The sequence below is a fragment of the Triticum aestivum genome, chromosome 5A (genome assembly GCF_018294505.1).
Source record: "Triticum aestivum cultivar Chinese Spring chromosome 5A, IWGSC CS RefSeq v2.1, whole genome shotgun sequence".
Lineage (NCBI taxonomy): Eukaryota > Viridiplantae > Streptophyta > Magnoliopsida > Poales > Poaceae > Triticum > Triticum aestivum.
This window is the reverse complement of record NC_057806.1, coordinates 439,866,993-439,886,626: the sequence shown is the minus strand read 5'-3', so window position 1 is coordinate 439,886,626 and position 19,634 is coordinate 439,866,993. Positions and strand designations below refer to the sequence as shown.

Here is a 19,634-nt window from a genome sequence, read left to right as displayed (position 1 = left end):
TTGTGCAAACTCTCCATCAAAACTTCCATGTACATTTACTTTGATCCATCCAACAACAGGGGGTAAACAAATGTTACTAGTCATGACAGAATCGTAAGGTTTATCCTTCTAAACATACCACATCAAATGCGTAGTGAAGTGCACTTCCCAACAACTTTTCAACAGCAGAATTTGTAGTCGACACTTGAGCCAGAGTGAAAAAGAGAGAACATGATTAAAATATTGCATAGTAACTTAGTAACGGTGGATATTTTTCTCTAAAAAGTCAAATTTCTTAGTATGTGTAACTATTTACATACAACATCATTCATCAAAGAACACTTCTGCACGTTTACAAAGTAAATTCAACGGACATCTTCAGCAATGCATGATAGTAAGATATGTGCAAATGTGAACCCAAAAAAGGAATGAAAGAATAGAAGTTGCATCAACAGGATGATAGCATTGTCTTCATGAATGGTCTGGTAACATGGTTAATAAAATTTTATGTTCTGTGCAAACACAATGCACCAGGGAAAATTAGAGCATCAATAGAATGTTTGCAGGCCTTAATTGTTTTGGGATCTCTGGTGTTACCTAAATAGTCATTACACCGGTATCTTTTCTGCCATAGCTGACTGCATTGTAGATGTGTGAATCCCGTTGCCATAATAGTGCTCCTTCTCCTTACCAAGCCGATGCTTCAACCGGCTGTTACTACTGCTAGACACGCGTTCATCGGATGGTGAGAGTACTCCATGAGAATCATAATCAAAATACAAATTAAACAAATGAAATACCAATAGGGAGAAATATACTTTGCAGAAGAATCATAACCCCATACCTTTTTTATTTGTCATCTTGTGAATCAGACAACCGAAATTTTGTGAACTTTAAGTGAGCTTGTGACACCTGCAGGGAACTCTTGAGTGTGACTAAGCAAATAAAATGAGCAAAAGTAGCACATGAGTGTCAAGAAACTTGAATCTTTGTCTTAAGAGGCCATAATTATCATATTTTCAGTTCTCACAAAATAAGTACATGATTTCTGGAACAACGTTCTCAGTTTCAGATATCTGCCCTCGGCCATGCAAATGATGAAACTCCAGAATAATCAATTTTATGCATCCATGGTATATTCTCTTTACTTAAATCTACCTGGAACACTTGTATAGAAGAACTAATTATTGTGGAATTCCAGCGAAGAAAGGAAGCGAGCCATGATGATTACTGGTAAAACATGTATATGACTTGCCTTAGAAACATAAACTTACATATACTTTCAAACCGTTGCACGTGTGGGATGTAATCTTCAGGAAGAAAAGGAAAATTAGAAAATGGTTCAGAGTTAGACACCACTAAGTATTATGTCACTTCAAAATTGATTGATTTACTTCGTTTACCAGGTAGCACATGATGTTTTATAATCTGTCCACCGGAAGCATGAAGAAACGGAAATAGTTGCAAAATTTCAGCAACTTCTTTTTTCTTGCTAGTGGTTTCAGTGACTTCAGTTCCCCTTTTTGTCTGCACGCATAAGATCTCGAGGAAAAATAGATTGAAATACTTACAACGGGTGCCATATGAGAGCACATCGAAGTACAAAAATTCAATGAAATGAATATATTCACAATATTATCAGAATCAGTCAAATCTAGTAGCTGCATAACATTTTAGCACATCAAAAGAGAATGCATAGTACTGAAAAACACCAAAATTATTCTATGAAAATCAATAGTTAAATCACCATAAATATACTACAAGGAGAGCGGGGAGTCAATGGAGGCGATGGTACCCACCTGGAAGTCAGGAATCCACCGCACCGGCAGCAGCGTCTGTCTCTCCGGTGACAACCATGAGACCATGGCCAAGGAAGGAGTAGGAGGGATGTTCTTCAGAAAAAGGCTTTCCTACAACACCCAAATTAGAGCACCCAAACAAAGCTATAAATCAAAATAATTGCTCAGATCGGAGGACATATAAGAGGAAGGAGATCCATCCACCTTTGGTGCAGGCGATGTTGGAGGAGGACGCCGATGGTGGCGCATGTGACTCATCGGGAGCTTTGGTGGACATCGGGGCACGGGGCTTGGTCCAGCGTAGCTTGCGGGGCTCGATTCATCTGCAACAAGAATCAATTTAAGGGCGGTGATCACGTGGACCGATCGGCAACCGCGTGCGGCTCTGCCGGCGACGACCAACGAAGGCTTGTCCGGCAGTGGTACGACGCCATCAGCACCCCTGGCGCTTCTGAAGGCGAGGATCTTCCCGTAGCTGTGCAACGGCTGATGCGGAGATGAATATGGTGATTTGTTTCCTGAGTGGAGCCGTACAAAGGAGAAGAAGATAAAGGGGAAACAACGTTGGTTGTGGGAGAGGATGAGATCTGCGTGGAGGTGGGATAGGATGGATGTGGGCTGTTCTGTTCCAGTGGGCTTTTGTTACGAAGAGGAAACGGCAGGTCGCTTCAGTGACCAAGGCTGGTTGCGTACTAATGAAAATTAAATCCCACTTGTGTAACTAAATGCAACACATGGCATTAGCTAGAAAAAAAAATAGAGTTGCTGATGTGGCAAGGCTGCTGAGGTGGATAGGCTGCATGTCAAGATAAATCAAGTAGTGGGGGTGAACTTCTTAAGTATATAGGATGAGTGTATGTGCATATGTACAAGTGTGCATCCTTGTAGAAAAAGATATAGATAAAATCTCACAACTATCAAAAGATAGCAATACTTTTCGTTCCAGAAAGTAAAGGATAATAACAAGTTAATTCATCGCTAGGAGACCGCAAAATTAGGATTTTCTGACGATTCTGTTCCCTCAAAAAAGAAAGTGACCGCACCCGTCCGTCCACATTCTCCGCCTAACTGAACGGCCGCAGTCCACGACCCTATACGGATGGGAAGCAAGGCAGCGCCGCCGCCGCTGGCTGAACACCACTCGTCGCCTGTCATGGCGGCCTCCGCCACCACCGACGGTCCACCCTTCCCCATCTACATCTCATCCGACGAGGACGAGGACGTAGCAGTCCTTGGCTCCTCCAGCAGCCCCGAGGAGATCCAGATCCAGCAGGCCATCCTCCTCTCCATCGGCCTCTCGCTTGACACGACCGGCATCCCCTCCTCCTCGGCCTCCCTCTCCGGAACCGACGTCGCCATGCGCAAAGGCAAGCGTAAACTACGATCGGAGTCGCCACATGAAGTCATAGATATAGATGATAATGATAGGCAAGAAGTCATCGATGTAGACGACGATGACAGCCTGATCTTCATCAAAGAGACGGGCAGCGGGAAGTCGAGAAAACCACGTAACGGCGGCCTGTTGGAGGTCGGCGAAGGTTCCCACAGCGCCACGATCATGAAAGAGTTCTACTGCACAATCTGCATGGAGACGCTCCCCGGCGTCGAGCGCTTCCCCGTCGCCGGGTGCGCGCACGCCTTCTGCGCGGGCTGCGTGAGGCAGTACATCGCGGCGAGGGTCGAGGAAAACCTGCTGTCCATGGGCTGCCCCGATCCGGGCTGCAATGGCGGCGTGCTGCACCCGGAGGAATGCCGGGACATCGTCCCGCCTCAGCTGTTCCAGCGCTGGGGCGCCGCGCTCTGCGAGCTGGCGCTCGGGGAACTCAAGTTCTACTGCCCCTTCAAGGACTGCTCGGCGCTGCTGATCGACGACGACCCCGGGCCCGGCGACGGCGGCGCGGAGGCGCTCACGAACGTGGAGTGCCCACACTGCAACCGCATGTTCTGCGCGCAGTGCAAGGTGCCGTGGCACGACGGCGTGGACTGCGCCGAGTTCCAGCGGCTCGGGAAGGACGAGCGCGGGCGGGAGGACCTGCTGCTGAGGAAGGTCGCGCAGGAGAGGAGGTGGCAGAGGTGCCCCCGGTGCAAGATGTACGTGGAAAGGGTGGCCGGCTGCCAGCACATGAGCTGCAGGTAAACTACCAACTAACTCTGCCTGAATCTGCAGCGAACACGAAAATTACGTTCATGTGCAACGGAGTACAAACTAGGCCAGTTTCTTGTTTGTGATCTGCAGGTGCGGGCACTCCTTCTGCTACCTTTGCGGCGGCTCCACGAGGAGCGGTGGACATCGTTGCAAAGGCAGGCGTACTGCTTACTGATCTGCATGGTGAATGATCTGAAGATCGATGCTCAAGTCGAACGGGTACTTGAGGGGAAGGAAATTACTACTATCAGTGGTGACCTAGTGAGCAATGCCCCTGCATCTCTGATGCCATTTTGAGAAGTACGCATGATCACCTCTATCGTGGCATGATTGAGACTAGCTTGGGCTTGTCATTTTCTGTAAATTTGTTATGGTTACTTGTGCGAAGGAGCTACTAGAAGGCAGCTCATGTGGTCCTATATCGTGGGAAACACTTGCATTTGGGTCAATGAAATTCCACGCAACCTTCTGGCAGATGTGTTTTCTCTCAATTTAGTTTTGTGTGTGTAAATCTATGAGCTCTCAATGTGCACTATATTGTGTCGACTTCAAAATCATGTGATAAATTTCTAATTGATTTACCTAGTGCCACCCAACGGCTCAACTGCGTAGCATAAACCCAATGGACTAGGTGCAAAACGTGAATACCTTTTTGAATTCCAAATTGCAAAACTAGCTTCCTTTTAAGCAAGTGTTCAAATCGCAGTGGTTTGAGTAGTTGTATTCTTTGCAAGGAGAGCTTTTAAAAAACAGATGTATGCGTGTCACGCATCCATAGAACCATGTGAAGTGGAGGTTTGCTACTCATGTATATGTAACAAACATGATAAAATTGAAAAGACAACGAAACGTCTCTAAGCTTAACACTAAATGTACACTATTCTAGCAATGGGACAACATGTGTACAATACATATGTGTCACTTCAAAAAGTGCAAAAAATCATTGCAATACATACTGTGCACTCTTTCTATGTTCGGGCCTATTTGGTGTTGTGACGTGCCCGTGTTGGCATGCTACACGGTGTCGGGCCGTGCCGCCCATTTGCCAAAATCCCTGGCCCAACATGGCACGGTATCTCGGGTCGTGTTGGTCCAACACACCAACCGTCGGGTTGTGTCGTGCTGAAAGAAATATATCTAGAGGCAATAATAAAATCGTTATTTCATTATTAAGAAAATGCTTATACACAAGACTTTATCAGTAGCATCTGTTTGGGAACCCACGCTACTGGTAAATATCAGTAGCGCTTGGTACAAAATGCGCTGCTGCTATTACTTAGCAGTAGCGTGGTTTTTTTTGGCAGCGCTATTAGTAAGTGTGCCACACCACACTTCTAGATTAAGATATAATAACAGCGTGGGTGATCAATCCAGCGCTACCTAAAGACGTAGCTGTAGCGCCTGGTTTGCAAAACGCGCTACTATCACCACGCTACAAAAATATCCACCCAAGATCCAGATCCAGAGCCCTCCACCCCCGGCCTCCCTTCCACCCTCTCTTTCTCTCCCCCGCGACTCCCCTCGCCGCCGCCGTCTCCGGCTCCGGCCGCGATTCCGGCGAGTTCCGGCGGCACGCAGCACACCGCCGAGACCCCCTCGCTCCGGCGCTTCCTCCCATCCGGCAGATTCGCTAGCTCGATCGCAACCCCAGCCTCGTGGCTAGGGTTGGGTTGCGGGCGGGGCCTTCTTCCTCGCCGGCCGGCTCGAGTTGGCCATATCCACGGCGCCGTCCTCCTCCACGACCTCAAGCCCTCAGGATACGTAGGCGCTCGCAGCCATGGAATGGATGGATCCATGGGTACGAATCCCTCCTCTCTCACTTCTCCCTGCCTCCCTCTCTGACCCACCACCGTCTCCATGACCAGGACTAGTCCGACGCCATGGAAGGGAATGAAGGGCCACCAACAGCAGCTCCCTCCGGTCTTCTCCCACCATGGAAGGTATCACCCATGCTTGTCCACGCCATCCATGCCACATTCCAAGCCTTGCTGCAACTTACATCTTCAGACCAGACACAAATTCAAGCTTTTGTTCCTTCTTCGGGAAACTGCACATTCATCTCCAGCTTGTTGATACTAATTAACTCGATAATGTTCCTGTCCTCAGGCATCCATGGAAGCCGCCGCCGCTGCTCCGACTCCGCTGCCAACGCCCCATGGAGACTCTGCTCTGTCTCGTGTCCTGCGTGTCCTGGCCATCAAACCAATTACCCTGAGGTGTTTCTTCTTTTCACTAGTGCAACAATTTGTGTGCGCGTGTGCGTGTGCGTCTACTATGAGTGAGATTTGACAACACAAGATGAGCTCTTGTAGCGACGATTGATTCTCTGATGTTCACACAAGTCCATGCCAATTTTGTCTTGTCTTGATGATTCATTCCAACGCTTTACTTTCGGTTTTTCAACAGGGAAGACATCGATTTGATTTGGGGGGAGGTGACGTACACCAAATAGAAATTCAGAGTTGTAGATGTTCATGAGCTGATGTCATTGCTGACCTTAGTCAATTTTAATTTGATCCCGCGACTAGCAATCCAGTAAAATCCCTTCGTTACAAACTAATTGAAGTTCAGTACAAAAAAATCAATTGAAGTTCTAACGCTGTGCTAAGTCAAACTTCTTCAAGTTTGACCAAGTATATAAAAACTATTTCAACATCTACAACACCAATTTAGTTTCATCATAACATCGTGCTCTCCTCTCCCAACCCACTTGCCGCTGGTGAGTACTATCACACAGAGGAAACTATGTTGCTCTTCTTTTACTTGTTTTTTGAGGAAGCTATAGCCTGCCGCACGTGCATGGTAGATTAGTTCTGCAAGTAGGTAGTATCTTGATTTCCGCTGGACATGTAGCCACGGAGCTGAAAAAATTGCTGCTTTGCGTAGGTTCATGGCCCTGCTATGTGCTTGCTCCTGTCTATGTCCATGAGCAACAGCAAAATCAATCGTTTAGTAGCATATCATTCTTAGACCTTAGTGCTTGTCCTAGAAACTGGATATACTGGACTCCATAGTGCTAGTGCACTTTCATTTTTGTTAAGTTTGTACACCCTGCCCGAGAAAGCAATAGCCGTCACTTAGATTTTTGTTGGGTTCCTTATCTAGGATGAATTGGTTTATTGATGTTTAATGTTCCCCGCTTACAGATTCTCGCTTAGAGATACCAAGCTTGTTCTCCGAGAGTTCGAGAAATGTGGCGTTATATTGAGACATCTCTCTCGACCAAGAGAGGGTAATTGGATAATTAGTAATTCTGAACATCTTTGTAGCTTGCAAAAACCAGATTGCAAGTAATTCTGAGCATCTTTGTAGCTTGCAAGAACATATCCAATTTGATTGATTGTAGGCCCGTATCCAATTGGATTCATTCACAGTTTCTTTGCCTTGAGTTTCAATCAATTGTACTCGTGTAGGTATGTTCATATCATACTTTTGCAATGGATAAAAAATAATCTAAAGGTGAAGTTGTAGTAGTTTGGTCTTGCTTTCTTTTGTTTACATTGGCTAACTTGATATTGTAACAAACAAGAGCAGAAGACACTGATTAATGCTGATGATTTAGTAACTACAATTTTTTGTGTTTTTCTTTGCCTTGTCCCGCCCAGTAATGTATTCTATTTGTCTGCGAAGACTTAACTTGGTGCCAAACATTGCGGCGCCAAGTAAACACAGTACCCTGCCTGATGTGGTACTATATATCGCGAATACCCTAACAAGAAATCTGCTAACACAAAAAACTTATGGCAATGCCAGTGATGATGTTTTGAGAATTTATTGACTTGTGATTTACAGAAGAAAAAAATATTCTTTTTCATATGCAAAGTAATTTAGTTCGCATATGCATTTATGTGTTTCTTTTGGACTTCATGTTTTTCTATGCACTTGTAAAATCTATATGCATTCTTATATAACTATTCTCTGCACTTTTCGCAGCTACCGAAACGCCAGAACTGCTCTCTTTGATGGCATTAAAGAAGGTGGAATACGAGTACCAGCTTATTCTTCACATGAGAATGAGTGAGCTATGGATGGATTCCAAGATCGAGTCAACATTCTCAAGAGGGTGAGTGCCACATAATGATTGAATATCCTAATTCTTCATCTTCGTTTTTATGTAAAGAGTTGGTGTTTTCACATATTTATTATGCGTATTTATATTCTCAAAAAAAAGATGGTGTGTGTTTATCTTTTAACTACATCGCTTAGCTAAGATCGTAAGAAGATATTTGTAGTTGTATGCTTTCTAAAAAGGAACATATTTTCCTCACAAAACTAAGAGACGACTAACTTTAGGAATTGCAACTTTATAGATAGTACTTATCTAGATTGGTATCCATGGCAACCATGTGCTTTCTTGGACCATTTAGTTTGAATAGCCAATGAGGAATTAAGCATATATTTCTGGCATGAGCTCTTTTAAATTGCTAGATGAGAAGGAAACTTAACTTAGTGGGTCATGTGAATTGTAATATACTATTTGGTTGAACTGATTATATTTGCATACTAACAAGTTTTCATTTTCCCGGCGTGGACGTAGGGGTGATCGACGCTACCTAGCGCAGCCCGGTGGGCGATGTGCTCTTCAACCCGGTGAAGCTTGGCGGCCACGTCGCACAGACGATCGTCCAGTTGATCGTGACGCCGAAGGTCGCCGAGGTGGAGGACCTCGACGCCACCGTCCGGGGGGAGGGAGGATTCGGGTCCACTGGCGCCTGAACTCCGAGCCTTGGTAGATACATCTAGAGAAGTGGTTTGTTTAGGTTGGTGGTGAACACTAGGGAAGGCACCCACGTTTCGATGATGGTTGTGTGTGTCTGATGTTAAATAGAATCTTGAGAATGTTTTGTGACGTTGGTTTGGTTTTCACTGGACGTATTGCCATCCATGAATACGACATCTAAATTTTTTTAATTCCTAAATTGTTAGTAGTAGCGTGGGAAATAAGTGAGCGCTACTAGTAGTTAGGTTAGTAGTAGCGTGGAAAATAAGTGAGCGCTACTAGTAGTTAGGTTAGTAGTTAGCGCGGGTGCACCAGCGCTACTACTAACTTTTTAGTAGTAGCGCGGGTGCACCTGTGCTACTACTAACCATTTAGTTGTAGTGTGATAGTAGTAGCGTGGGTACCAACGCCCAATGCTACTAGTAGGCAGTTTTCTAGCTCTACTACTAGCCTTTTTCCTAGTAGCGTTTATATTTCCTTATATTATGATAAATGTTTATTATTCATGCTAGAATTGTATTAACCGGAAACTTGATGCATGTGTGAATACATAGACAAAACAAAGTGTCTTTAGTATGCCTCTACTTGACTAGCTCGTTAATCAAAGATGGTTAAGTTTCCTGACCATAGACATGTGTTGTCATTTGATGAATGGGGTCACATCATTAGGATAATGATGTGATGGACAAGACTCATCCGTTAGCTTAGCATGATGATCGTTAAGTTATATTGCTATTGCTTTCTTCATGACTTATACATATTCCTTTGACTATGAAATTATGTAACTCTCGAGTACCGGAGGGACACCTTGTGTGCTATCAAACATCACAACGTAACTAGGTGATTATAAAGATGCTCTACAGGTGTCTTCAAAGGTGTTTGTTGGGTTGGCATAGATCGAGATTAGGATTTGTCACTCCGAGTATCGGAGAGGTATCTCTGGGCCCTCTTGGTAATGCACATCATGATAAGCCTTGCAAGCAATGTGACTAATGAGTTAGTTGTGGGATGATGTAATACGGAACGAGTAAAGAGACTTGCGGGTAATGAGATTGAACTAGGTATGAGGATACCGACGATCGAATCTCGGGCAAGTAACATACCGATGACAAAGGGAATTACGTATGTTATCATTGCGGTTTGACCGATAAAGATCTTCGTAGAATATGTAGGAACCAATATGAGCATCCAGGTTCCGCTATTGGTTATTGACCAGAGATGTGTCTCGGTCATGTCTACATAGTTCTCGAACCCGTAGGGTCCGCACGCTTAATGTTCGATGACGATTTGTATTATGAGTTATGTGTTTTGGTGACCGAAGATTGTTCGGAGTCCTGGATGAGATCACGAACATGACGAAGAGTCTCGAAATAGTCGAGAGGCAAAGATTGATATATTGGACAATGATATTCGGACATTGGAATGGTTTCGGAGTGGTTCGAGTATTTTTCGGAGTACCGAGGGATTACCGAAACCCCCCAGGGAAAGTATTGGGCCTACATGGGTCATAGGGGAGAGGGGAGGCAGCCCACAAGGGGTAGCCGCGCCCCCCTCCAATAGGGAGTCCGAATTGGACTAGGGGAGGGGGTGCGCTCCCCTTTCCTTCTCCTCTTCCATCTCCCTTCCCCCTTTCCCCCTCCATGAGAAGGAAAAGAGGGGGGCAAATCCTACTAGGACTTGGAGTCCTAGTAGGACTCCTCTCTCCTTGGCGCGCCCCTGGTGGCCGACCTCCTCCCCTCCTTCTTTATATACGTGGGCAGGGCACCCCTTGGACTCACACCAATTGTTCCAAGCCATGTGCGGCGTCTCCCTCCACGGTTTACTGATCTGATCATATTCACGTAGTGCTTAGGTGAAGCCCTGCGCGGATCACATCACCATCACCGTCATCACGCCGTCGTGCTGACGAAACTCTCCCTCGACCCTCAGACGGATCAAGAGTTCGAGGGACGTCATCGAGCTGAACGTGTGCTGAACTCAGAGGTGCCATACGTTCGGCACTAGATCGGTTGGATCGTTAAGACGTTCGACTACATCAACCGCGTTAACCTAACACTTCCGCTTTCGGTCTACGATGATACATGGACACACTCTCCCCCTCTCGTTGCTATGCATCTCCTAGGTAGATCTTGCATGATCATAGGAGTTTTTTGAAATTTGCATGCTACGTTCCCCAACAGTGGCATCCGAGCCAGGTCTATGCATAGATGATATGCACGAGTAGAACACAAAGAGTTGTGGGCGATCATAGTCATACTGCTTACCACCAACGTCTTACTTTGATTCGGCGGCATTGTTGGATGAAGTGGCCCGGACCAACCTTACATGACCACGTTCATGAGACCGGTTCCACCGACAGACATGCAACTTGTTTTGCATAAAGGTGGCTGGCGGGTGTCTGTTTCTCCAATTTAGTTGAATCGAGTTTGACTAGGCCCGGTCCTTGTTGAAGGTTAAAAGAGCACACTTGACAAAAAATCGTTCTGGTTTAGATGCATAGGTAAGAACGGTTCTTGTTAGAAGCCCGTAGCATCCACGTAAAACTTGCAACAACAAAGTAGAGGACGTCTAACTTGTTTTTGCAGGGCTTGTTGTGATGTGATATTGTCAAGACATGATGTGATATAAGTTATTGGATGAGATGATCATGTTTTGTAAAAGTTATCGGCAACTGGCAGGAGCCTTATGGTTGTCGCTTTATTGTATGAAATGCATTCGCCATGTAATTTCTTTACTTTATCACTACTCGTTAGCGATAGTCGTAGAAGCAATAGTTGGCGAGACGACAATGACTCTACGATGGAGATCAAGGTGTCAAGCCGGTGATGATGGAGATCATGACGGTGCTTTGGAGATGGAGATCAAAGGCACAAGATGATGATGGCCATATCATATCACATATTTTGATTGCATGTGATGTTTATCTTTTATCCATCTTATTTTGCTTAGTATGGCGGTTGCATTATAAGATGATCCCTCACTAAATTTCAAGGTATAAGTGTTCTCCCTGAGTATGCACCGTTGCTACAGTTCGTCGTGCTGAGACACCACGTGATGATCGGGTGTGATAAGCTCTACATTACATACAACGGGTGTAAGACAGTTTTGCACGTGCAGAATACTCAGGTTAAACTTGACGAGTCTAGCATGTACAGACATGGCCTCGGAACACTGAGACCGAAAGGTCGAACATGAATCATATACTCCCTCTGTTCCAAATTACTTGTCGTGGTTTTAGTTCAAATTTTAACTAAAACCACGACGAGTAATTTGGAATGGAGGGAGTAGTAGATATTATCAACATAGAGATGTTCACCATTGAAAACTACTCCATCTCACGTGATGCTCGGACATGGTTTAGTTGATATGGATCACATGATCATTTATATGACTAGAGGGATGTCTATCTAAGTGGGATTTCTTTAGTAATATGATTAATTGAACTTTAATTTATCATGAACTTAGTCCTGATAGTTTTTGCATATCTATGTTGTTGTAGATCAATGGCCCGTGCTACCGTTCCCTTGAATTTTAATGCGTTCCTAGAGAAAGCTAAGTTGAAAGATGATGGTAGCAACTACACGGACTGGGCCCGTAACTTGAGGATTATCCTCATTGCTGCACAGAAGAATTACGTCCTTGAAGCATCGCTGGGTGCAAGGCCTGCTGCAGGAGCAACACCGGACATTATGAACGTCTCGCAAGCTAAATCTGAGGACTACTTGATAGTTCAGTGTGCCATGCGCTACCTCTTGAGCACTGCGTTGGTTTTCCCCGAAGAGGAAGGGATGATGCAGCAAAGTAGCGTAAGTATTTCCCTTAGTTTTTGAGAACCAAGGTATCAATCCAGCAGGAGGCTACGCGCGAGTCCCTCGTACCTGCACAAAATAAATAAATCCTCACAACCAACGCAAATAGGGGTTGTCAATCCCTATAAGGCCACTTACGAGACTGAGATCTGATAGATATGATAAGATAATATTTTTGGTATTTTTATGATAAATATGCAAAGTAAAATAAAGGCAAAGTAAATAGCGAAGGAAATAACTAAGTAGTAGGAGATTAATATGATGAATATAGACCCGGGGCCATAGGTTTCACTAGTGGCTTCTCTCGAGAGCATAAGTATTCTACGGTGGGTGAACAAATTACTGTTGAGCAATTGACAGAATTGAGCATAGTTATGAGAATATCTAGGTATGATCATGTATATAGGCATCACGTTCGAGACAAGTAGACCGACTCCTACCTGCATCTACTACTATTACTCCACTCATCGACCGCTATCCAGCATGCATCTAGAGTATTAAGTTAAAAACAGAGTAACGCCTTAAGCAAGATAGACTCATGCAATATGAAGAAAACCCCATCTTGTTATCCTCGATGGCAACAATACAATACGTACCTTGCTGCCCCTACTGTCACTGGGAAAGGACACCGCAAGATTGAACCCAAAGCTAAGCACTTCTCCCATTGCAAGAAAGATCAATCTAGTAGGCCAAACCAAACTGATAATTCGAAGAGGCTTGCAAAGATAAACAATCATACATAAAAGAATTCAGAGAAGATTCAAATATTATTCATAGATAGACTTGATCATAAACCCACAATTCATGGGTCTCAACAAACACACCGTAAAAAGAAGATTACATCGAATAGTTCTCCACAAGAGAGGGGGAGAACATTGTATTGAGATCCAAAAAGAGAGAAGAAGCCATCTAGCTAATAACTATGGACCCGTAGGTCTGAGGTAAACTACTCACACTTCATCCGAGAGGCTATGGTGTTGATGTAGAAGCCCTTCGTGATCGATGCCCCCTCCGGCGGAGCTCCGGAACAGGCCCCAAGATGGGATCTCGTGGATACAAAAAGTTACGGCGGTGGAATTAGGGTTTTGGCTCCATATATGATCGTTTGGGGGTACGTAGGTATATATAGGAGGAAGGAGTACGTCGATGGAGCAACAGGGGGCCTACGAGGGTGGAGGGCGTGCCTTGGGGGGGGGGGTAGGCGCGCCCCCTACCTCGTGGCCTCCTCTTTTCTTTCTTGACGTAGGGTCCAAGTCTCCCGGGTCTTGTTCGTTGAGAAAATCACGTTCCCGAAGGTTTCATTCTGTTTGGACTCCGTTTGATATTCCTTTTCTTCGAAACCCTAAAATAGCAAAAAAACAGCAATTCTGGGTTGGGCCTCCGGTTAATAGGTTAGTCCCAAAAATAATATAAAAGTGGATAATAAAGCCTAATAATGTCCAAAACAGTAGATAATATAGCATGAAGCAATCAAAAATTATAGATACGTTGGAGACGTATCAAGCATCCCCAAGCTTAATTCTTGCTCGTCCTCGAGTAGGTAAATGATAAAAACAGAATTTTTGATGTGGAGTGCTACTTGGCATAATTTTAATGTAATTATTCTTAATTGTGGTATGAATATTCAGATCTGAAAGATTCAAGACAAAAGTTTAATATTGATATAAAAATAATAGTACTTCAAGCATACTAACAAAGAAATTATGTCTTCTCAAAATAACATGGCCAAAGAAAGTTATCCCTACAAAATCATATAGTCTGGCTATACTCCATCTTCACCACACAAAATATTTAAATCATGCACAACCCCGATGACAAACCAAGCAATTGTTTCATACTTTTGACATTCTCAAAACTTTTTCAATTTTCACACAATACATGAGCGTGAGCCATGGACATAGCACTATAGGTGGAATAGAATGGTGGTTGTGGAGAAGACAAAAAAGGGAGAAGATAGTCTCACATCAACTAGGCGTATCAACGGGCTATGGAGATGCCCATCAATAGATATCAATGTGAGTGAGTAGGGATTGCCATGCAACAGATGCACTAGAGCTATAAGTATATGAAAGCTCAAAAAGAAACTAAGTGGGTGTGCACCCAACTTGCTTGCTCATGAAGCCCTAGGGCATTTTGAGGAAGCCCATCATTGGAATATACAAGCCAATTTCTATAATGAAAAATTCCCACTAGTATATGGAAGTGACGAAATGAGAGACTCTCTACTATGAATATCATGGTGCTACTTTGAAGCACAAGTGTGGTAAAAGGATAGTAGCATTGCCCCTTCTCTCTTTTTCTATCATTTTTTTTATTTGAGCCTTTTCTCTTTTTTATGGCCTCTTTTTTTTATTCTTCGTCCGGAGTCTCATCCCAACATGTGGGGGAATCATAGTCTCCATCATCCTTTCCTCACTGGGACAATGCTCTAATAATGATGATCATCACACTTTTATTTTTCTTACAAGTCAACAATTACAACTCGATACTAGAACAAAGGATGACTCTATATGAATGCCTCCGGTGGTGTACCGGGATATGCAATGATGCATGAGTGACACGTATGAAAGAATTATGAATGGTGGCTTTGACACAAATACGATGTCAACTACATGATCATGCTAATCAATATGACAATGATGGAGTGTGTCATGAAAAATGAAACGGTGGAAAGTTGCATGACAATATATCTCGGAATGGCTATGGGAATGCCATAATAGGTAGGTATGGTGGCTGTTTTGAGGAAGGTATATGGTGGGTGTATGATACCGGTGAAAGGTGCGCGGTATTAGAGAGGCTAGCAAAGGTGAAAGGGTGAGAGTGCGTATAATCCATGGACTCAACATTAGTCATAAAGAACTCATACACTTATTGCAAAAATTTACAAGTTATCAAAGCAAAGTATTATGCGCATGCTCCTAGGGGGATAGATTGGTAGGAAAAGACCATCGCTCGTCCCCGACCACCACTCATAAGGAAGACAATCAAAAAATAAATCATGCTCCGACTTCATCACATAACGGTTCACCATACGTGCATGCTACGGGAATCACAAACTTTAACACAAGTATTTCTCAAATTCACAACTACTCAACTAGCATAACTTTAATATCACCATCTTCATATCTCAAAACAATTATCAAGCATCAAACTTCTCATAGTATTCAACACACTCATAAGAAAGTTTTATTATTAATCTTGTATACCAAGCATATTAAGACTTTAAGAAAATTACCATGCTATTTAAGACTCTCAAAATAATCTAAGTGAAGCATGAGAGATCAATAGTTTCTATAAAACAAATCCACGACCGTGCTCTAAAAGATATAAGTGAAGTATTAGAGCAAAACTATATAACTCAAAAGATATAAGTGAAGCACATAGAGTATTCTAACAAATTCCAAATCATGTATGGCTCTCTCAAAAGGTGTGTACAACAAGGATGATTGTGGTAAACTAAAAAGCAAAGACTCAAATAATACAAGACGCTCCAAGCAAAACACATATCATGTGGCGAATAAAAATATAGCTCCAAGTAAAGTTACCGATAGAAGTAGACGAAAGAGGGGATGCCTTCCGGGGCATACCCAAGCTTTGGATTTTAGGTGTCCTTATATTATCTTGGGGATGCCATGGGAATCCCCAAGCTTAGGCTCTTGCCACTCCTTGTTCCATAATCCATCAAATTTTTACCCAAAACTTGAAAACTTCACAACACAAAACTTAAAGTAGACAATCTCGTGAGCTCCGTTAGCGAAAGAAAATAAAAGACCACTTCAAGGTACTGTAATGAACTCATTATTTATTTATATTGGTGTTATAACTACTGTATTACAACTTTTCTATGGTTTATAAACTATTTTACTAGCCATAGATTCATCAAAATAAGCAAACAACACACGAAAAACAGAATCTGTCAAAAACAGAACAGTCTGTAGTAATCTGTATCTATCGCAAGATCTGGAACCCCAAAAATTCTAAAATAAATTGCTGGACGTGAGGAATTTATCTATTAATCATCTTCAAAAATAATTAACTAAATAGCACAAATAAAAATGCAGCAGTTCTCGTGAGCGCTAAAGTTTCTGTTTTTTACAACAAGTTCAACAAGACTTTCCCCAAGTCTTCCCAACGGTTCTACTTGGCACAAACACTAATTAAACACAAAAAACACAACCAAAATATAGGCTAGATAAATTATTTATTACTAAATAGGAGCAAAAATCAAGGAATAAAAATAAAATTGGGTTGCCTCCCAACAAGCTCTATCGTTTAACGCCCCTAGCTATGCATAACAAGCAAGAATAGATCTAGGTATTGCCATCTTTGGTAGGCAATCCATAAGTGGATCTCATAATAGATTCATAATGTAATTTAATTTTATTTCTAGGAAAGTGTTTCATGCCTTTCCTTAATGGAAATTGGAATCTAATATTTCCTTCCTTCATATCAATAATTGCACCAATCGTTCTAAGGAAAGGTCTACCAAGAATAATAGGACATGAAGGATTGCAATCTATGTCAAGAACAATAAAATCTACGGGTACATAATTCCTATTTGCAACAATAAGAACATCATTAATTCTTCCCATAGGTTTCTTAATAGTGGAATCCGCAAGGTGCAAGTTTAGAGAGCGATCATCAAAATCACGGAAACCTAACAAATCACACAAAGTCTTTGGAATCATGGAAACACTAGCACCGAAATCACATAAAGCATAGAATTCATGATTTTTAATTTTAATTTTAATAGTTGGTTCCCACTCATCATAAAGTTTTCTAGGGATAGTAACTTCCAATTCAAGTTTTTCTTCATAAGATTGCATCAAGGCATCAACGATATGTTTAGTAAACGCTTTATTTTGACTATAAGCGTGAGGAGAATGTAGCACGGATTGCAACAAGGAAATACAATCAATCAAAGAGCAATTTTTGTAGTTAAATTCCTTGAAATCCATAATAGTGGGTTTAGCAACATCTAGGGTTTTAATTTCTTCAATCCCACCTTTATCAAATTTAGCATCAAGATCAACAAATTCTGAATTCTTGGAACGCCTTCTAGGTAAAGGTGGATCATATTCAGTCCCATCATTATCAAGATTCATATTGCAAAAACAAAGATTTAATAGGGGACACATCAATAACTTTTATATCTTCACTTTATTTTCATAGGAACTAGAAGAACACGCTCTTATAAAGGCATCTTTCTTAGCACGCATCCTAGCGGTTCTTTCTTTGCACTCATCAATGGAAATTCTCATGGCTTTGAGAGACTCATTGATATCATGCTTAGGTGGAATAGATCTAAGTTTCAAAGAATCAACATCAAGAGAAATTCTATCAACGTTCCTAGCCAAATCATCAATCTTAAGCAATTTTTCTTCAATCATAGCATTAAAATTCTTTTGCAAAGTAATAAATTCTTTAATATTAGATTCAAAATCAGAGGGCATCTTATTATAATTTCCATAAGAATTGTTGTAGGAATTACCATAATTATTAGAGGAGTTACTAGGATAAGGCCTAGGGTTCAAATTTCATCTATACGCGTTGTTACCAAAATTGTTCCTACCAACAAAATTCACATCCATAGATTCATTATTATTCTCAATCAAAGTAGACAAGGGCATATCATTAGGATCAGAAGGAACACTCTTATTAGCAAATAATTTCATAAGTTCATCCATCTTTCCATTCAAAACATTAATTTCTTCTATCGCATGCACCTTTTTATTAGTAGATCTTTCAGTATGCCATTGAGAATAATTAACCATAATATTATCTAGGAGTTTAGTAGCTTCTCCTAAAGTGATTTCCATAAAAGTGCCTCCCGTGGCCGAATCTAAAAGATTTCTAGAAGCAAAATCAATCCGGCATAAATTTTTTGAACAATCATCCACAAATTTAAACCATGAGTAGGGCAATTATGTATCATTAATTTCATTCTCTCCCAAGCTTGTGCAACATGTTCATGATCAAGTTGCTTAAAATTCATAATATCGTTTCTAAGAGAGATGATCTTAGCGGGAGGAAAATACTTAGAGATAAAAGCATCTTTGCACTTATTCCATGAATCAATACTATTTTTAGGCAAAGGCGAAAACCAAGCTTTAGCACGATCGCTAAGAGGAAAAGGAAATAGCTTCAATTTAACAATATCATTATCCACATCTTTCTTCTTTTGCATGTCACACAAATCAACGAAGCTATTTAGATGGGTAGCGGCATCTTCACTAGGAAGGCCAGAAAACGGATTTTTCATGACAAGATTCAGCAAAGCAGTATTAATTTCACAAGATTCAGCATTGGTAAGAGGAGCGATCGGAGTGCTAATAAAATCATTGTTGTTGGTATTGGTGAAGTCACACAATTTAGTATTATCTTGATCCATCGTGACAAGCAAGCAAACTAACACACACGCAAACAAAAAGCAAGCGGGCAAAAAGAGGCAAATAGAGAAAGAGAGGGAGGATAGAGAGAGAGAGGGCGAATAAAACGGCAAGGGTGAAGTGGGGGAGAGGAAAATGAGAGGCAAATGGCAAATAATGTAATGTGGGAGATAAGGGTATGTGATGGGTACTTGGTATGTTGACTTTTGCGTAGACCTCCCTGGCAACGGCGCCAGAAATCCTTCTTGCTACCTCTTGAGCACTGCGTTGGTTTTCCCCGAAGAGGAAGGGATGATGCAGCAAAGTAGCGTAAGTATTTCCCTCAGTTTTTGAGAACCAAGGTATCAATCCAGTAGGAGGCTACGCGTGAGTCCCTTGTACCTGTACAAAACAAATAAATCCTCGCAACCAATGCAAATAGGGGTTGTCAATCCCTATAAGGCCACTTACGAGAGTGAGATCTGATAGATATGATAAGATAATATTTTTGGTATTTTTATGATAAAGATGCAAAGTAAAATAAAGGCAAAGTAAATATCAAAGGAAATAACTAAGTAGTAGGAGATTAATATGATGAAGATAGACCCGTGGGCCATAGGTTTCACTAGTGGCTTCCCTTGAGAGCATAAGTATTCTACGGTGGGTGAACAAATTACTGTTGAGCAATTGACAGAATTGAGCATAGTTATGACAATATCTAGGTATGATCATGTATATGGGCATCACGTCCGAGACAAGTAGACCGACTCCTGCCTGCATCTACTACTATTATTGCACTCATCGACCGCTATC

General features: G+C 42.3%; 2 protein-coding genes and 1 long non-coding RNA gene across 3 annotated transcripts; 2 read left to right on the top strand and 1 right to left on the bottom strand.

Annotated features, from left to right (window-relative positions):
- Positions 1-192: 192 nt before the first annotated feature.
- On the bottom strand, positions 193-2,580 carry LOC123101366 (uncharacterized). The gene is made up of 7 exons (XM_044522852.1): positions 2,545-2,580; positions 1,983-2,414; positions 1,779-1,889; positions 1,383-1,506; positions 1,254-1,289; positions 824-891; positions 193-699 (listed from the first exon to the last, which is right to left on the bottom strand). Exons 1-6 carry the CDS (start codon positions 2,578-2,580, stop codon positions 848-850), a joined length of 783 nt encoding a protein of 260 aa, XP_044378787.1. The 3' UTR covers positions 193-699; positions 824-847.
- Positions 2,581-2,859: 279 nt separating this feature from the next.
- Positions 2,860-4,323, top strand: LOC123107097 (E3 ubiquitin-protein ligase RNF144A-like). The gene is made up of 2 exons (XM_044529096.1): positions 2,860-3,911; positions 4,015-4,323. The coding sequence occupies exons 1-2, from the start codon at positions 2,878-2,880 to the stop codon at positions 4,097-4,099; spliced, it is 1,119 nt and encodes a 372-aa protein (XP_044385031.1). The 5' UTR covers positions 2,860-2,877; the 3' UTR covers positions 4,100-4,323.
- Positions 4,324-5,351: 1,028 nt separating this feature from the next.
- On the top strand, positions 5,352-8,835 carry LOC123103864 (uncharacterized). Its single transcript, XR_006449998.1, has 5 exons — positions 5,352-5,722; positions 5,790-5,864; positions 6,031-6,140; positions 7,858-7,987; positions 8,462-8,835. It is a non-coding gene; the product is annotated as an uncharacterized lncRNA (long non-coding RNA).
- Positions 8,836-19,634: the final 10,799 nt, after the last annotated feature.

Coding starts and splice junctions, on each gene's coding strand:
- LOC123107097 (XM_044529096.1), top strand. CDS start 2,878: ATGGGAAGCAAGGCAGCGCCGCCGCCGCTGGCTGAACACCACTCGTCG. Junction 3,912..4,014: donor TGCCAGCACATGAGCTGCAG/GTAAACTACCAA, acceptor TGTGATCTGCAG/GTGCGGGCACTCCTTCTGCT.
- LOC123101366 (XM_044522852.1), bottom strand. CDS start 2,580: ATGCAGCCTATCCACCTCAGCAGCCTTGCCACATCA. Junction 2,415..2,544: donor TCAGCAGCCTTGCCACATCA/GCAACTCTATTT, acceptor TCGTAACAAAAG/CCCACTGGAACAGAACAGCC. Junction 1,290..1,382: donor AAAACATCATGTGCTACCTG/GTAAACGAAGTA, acceptor TTCTTCCTGAAG/ATTACATCCCACACGTGCAA.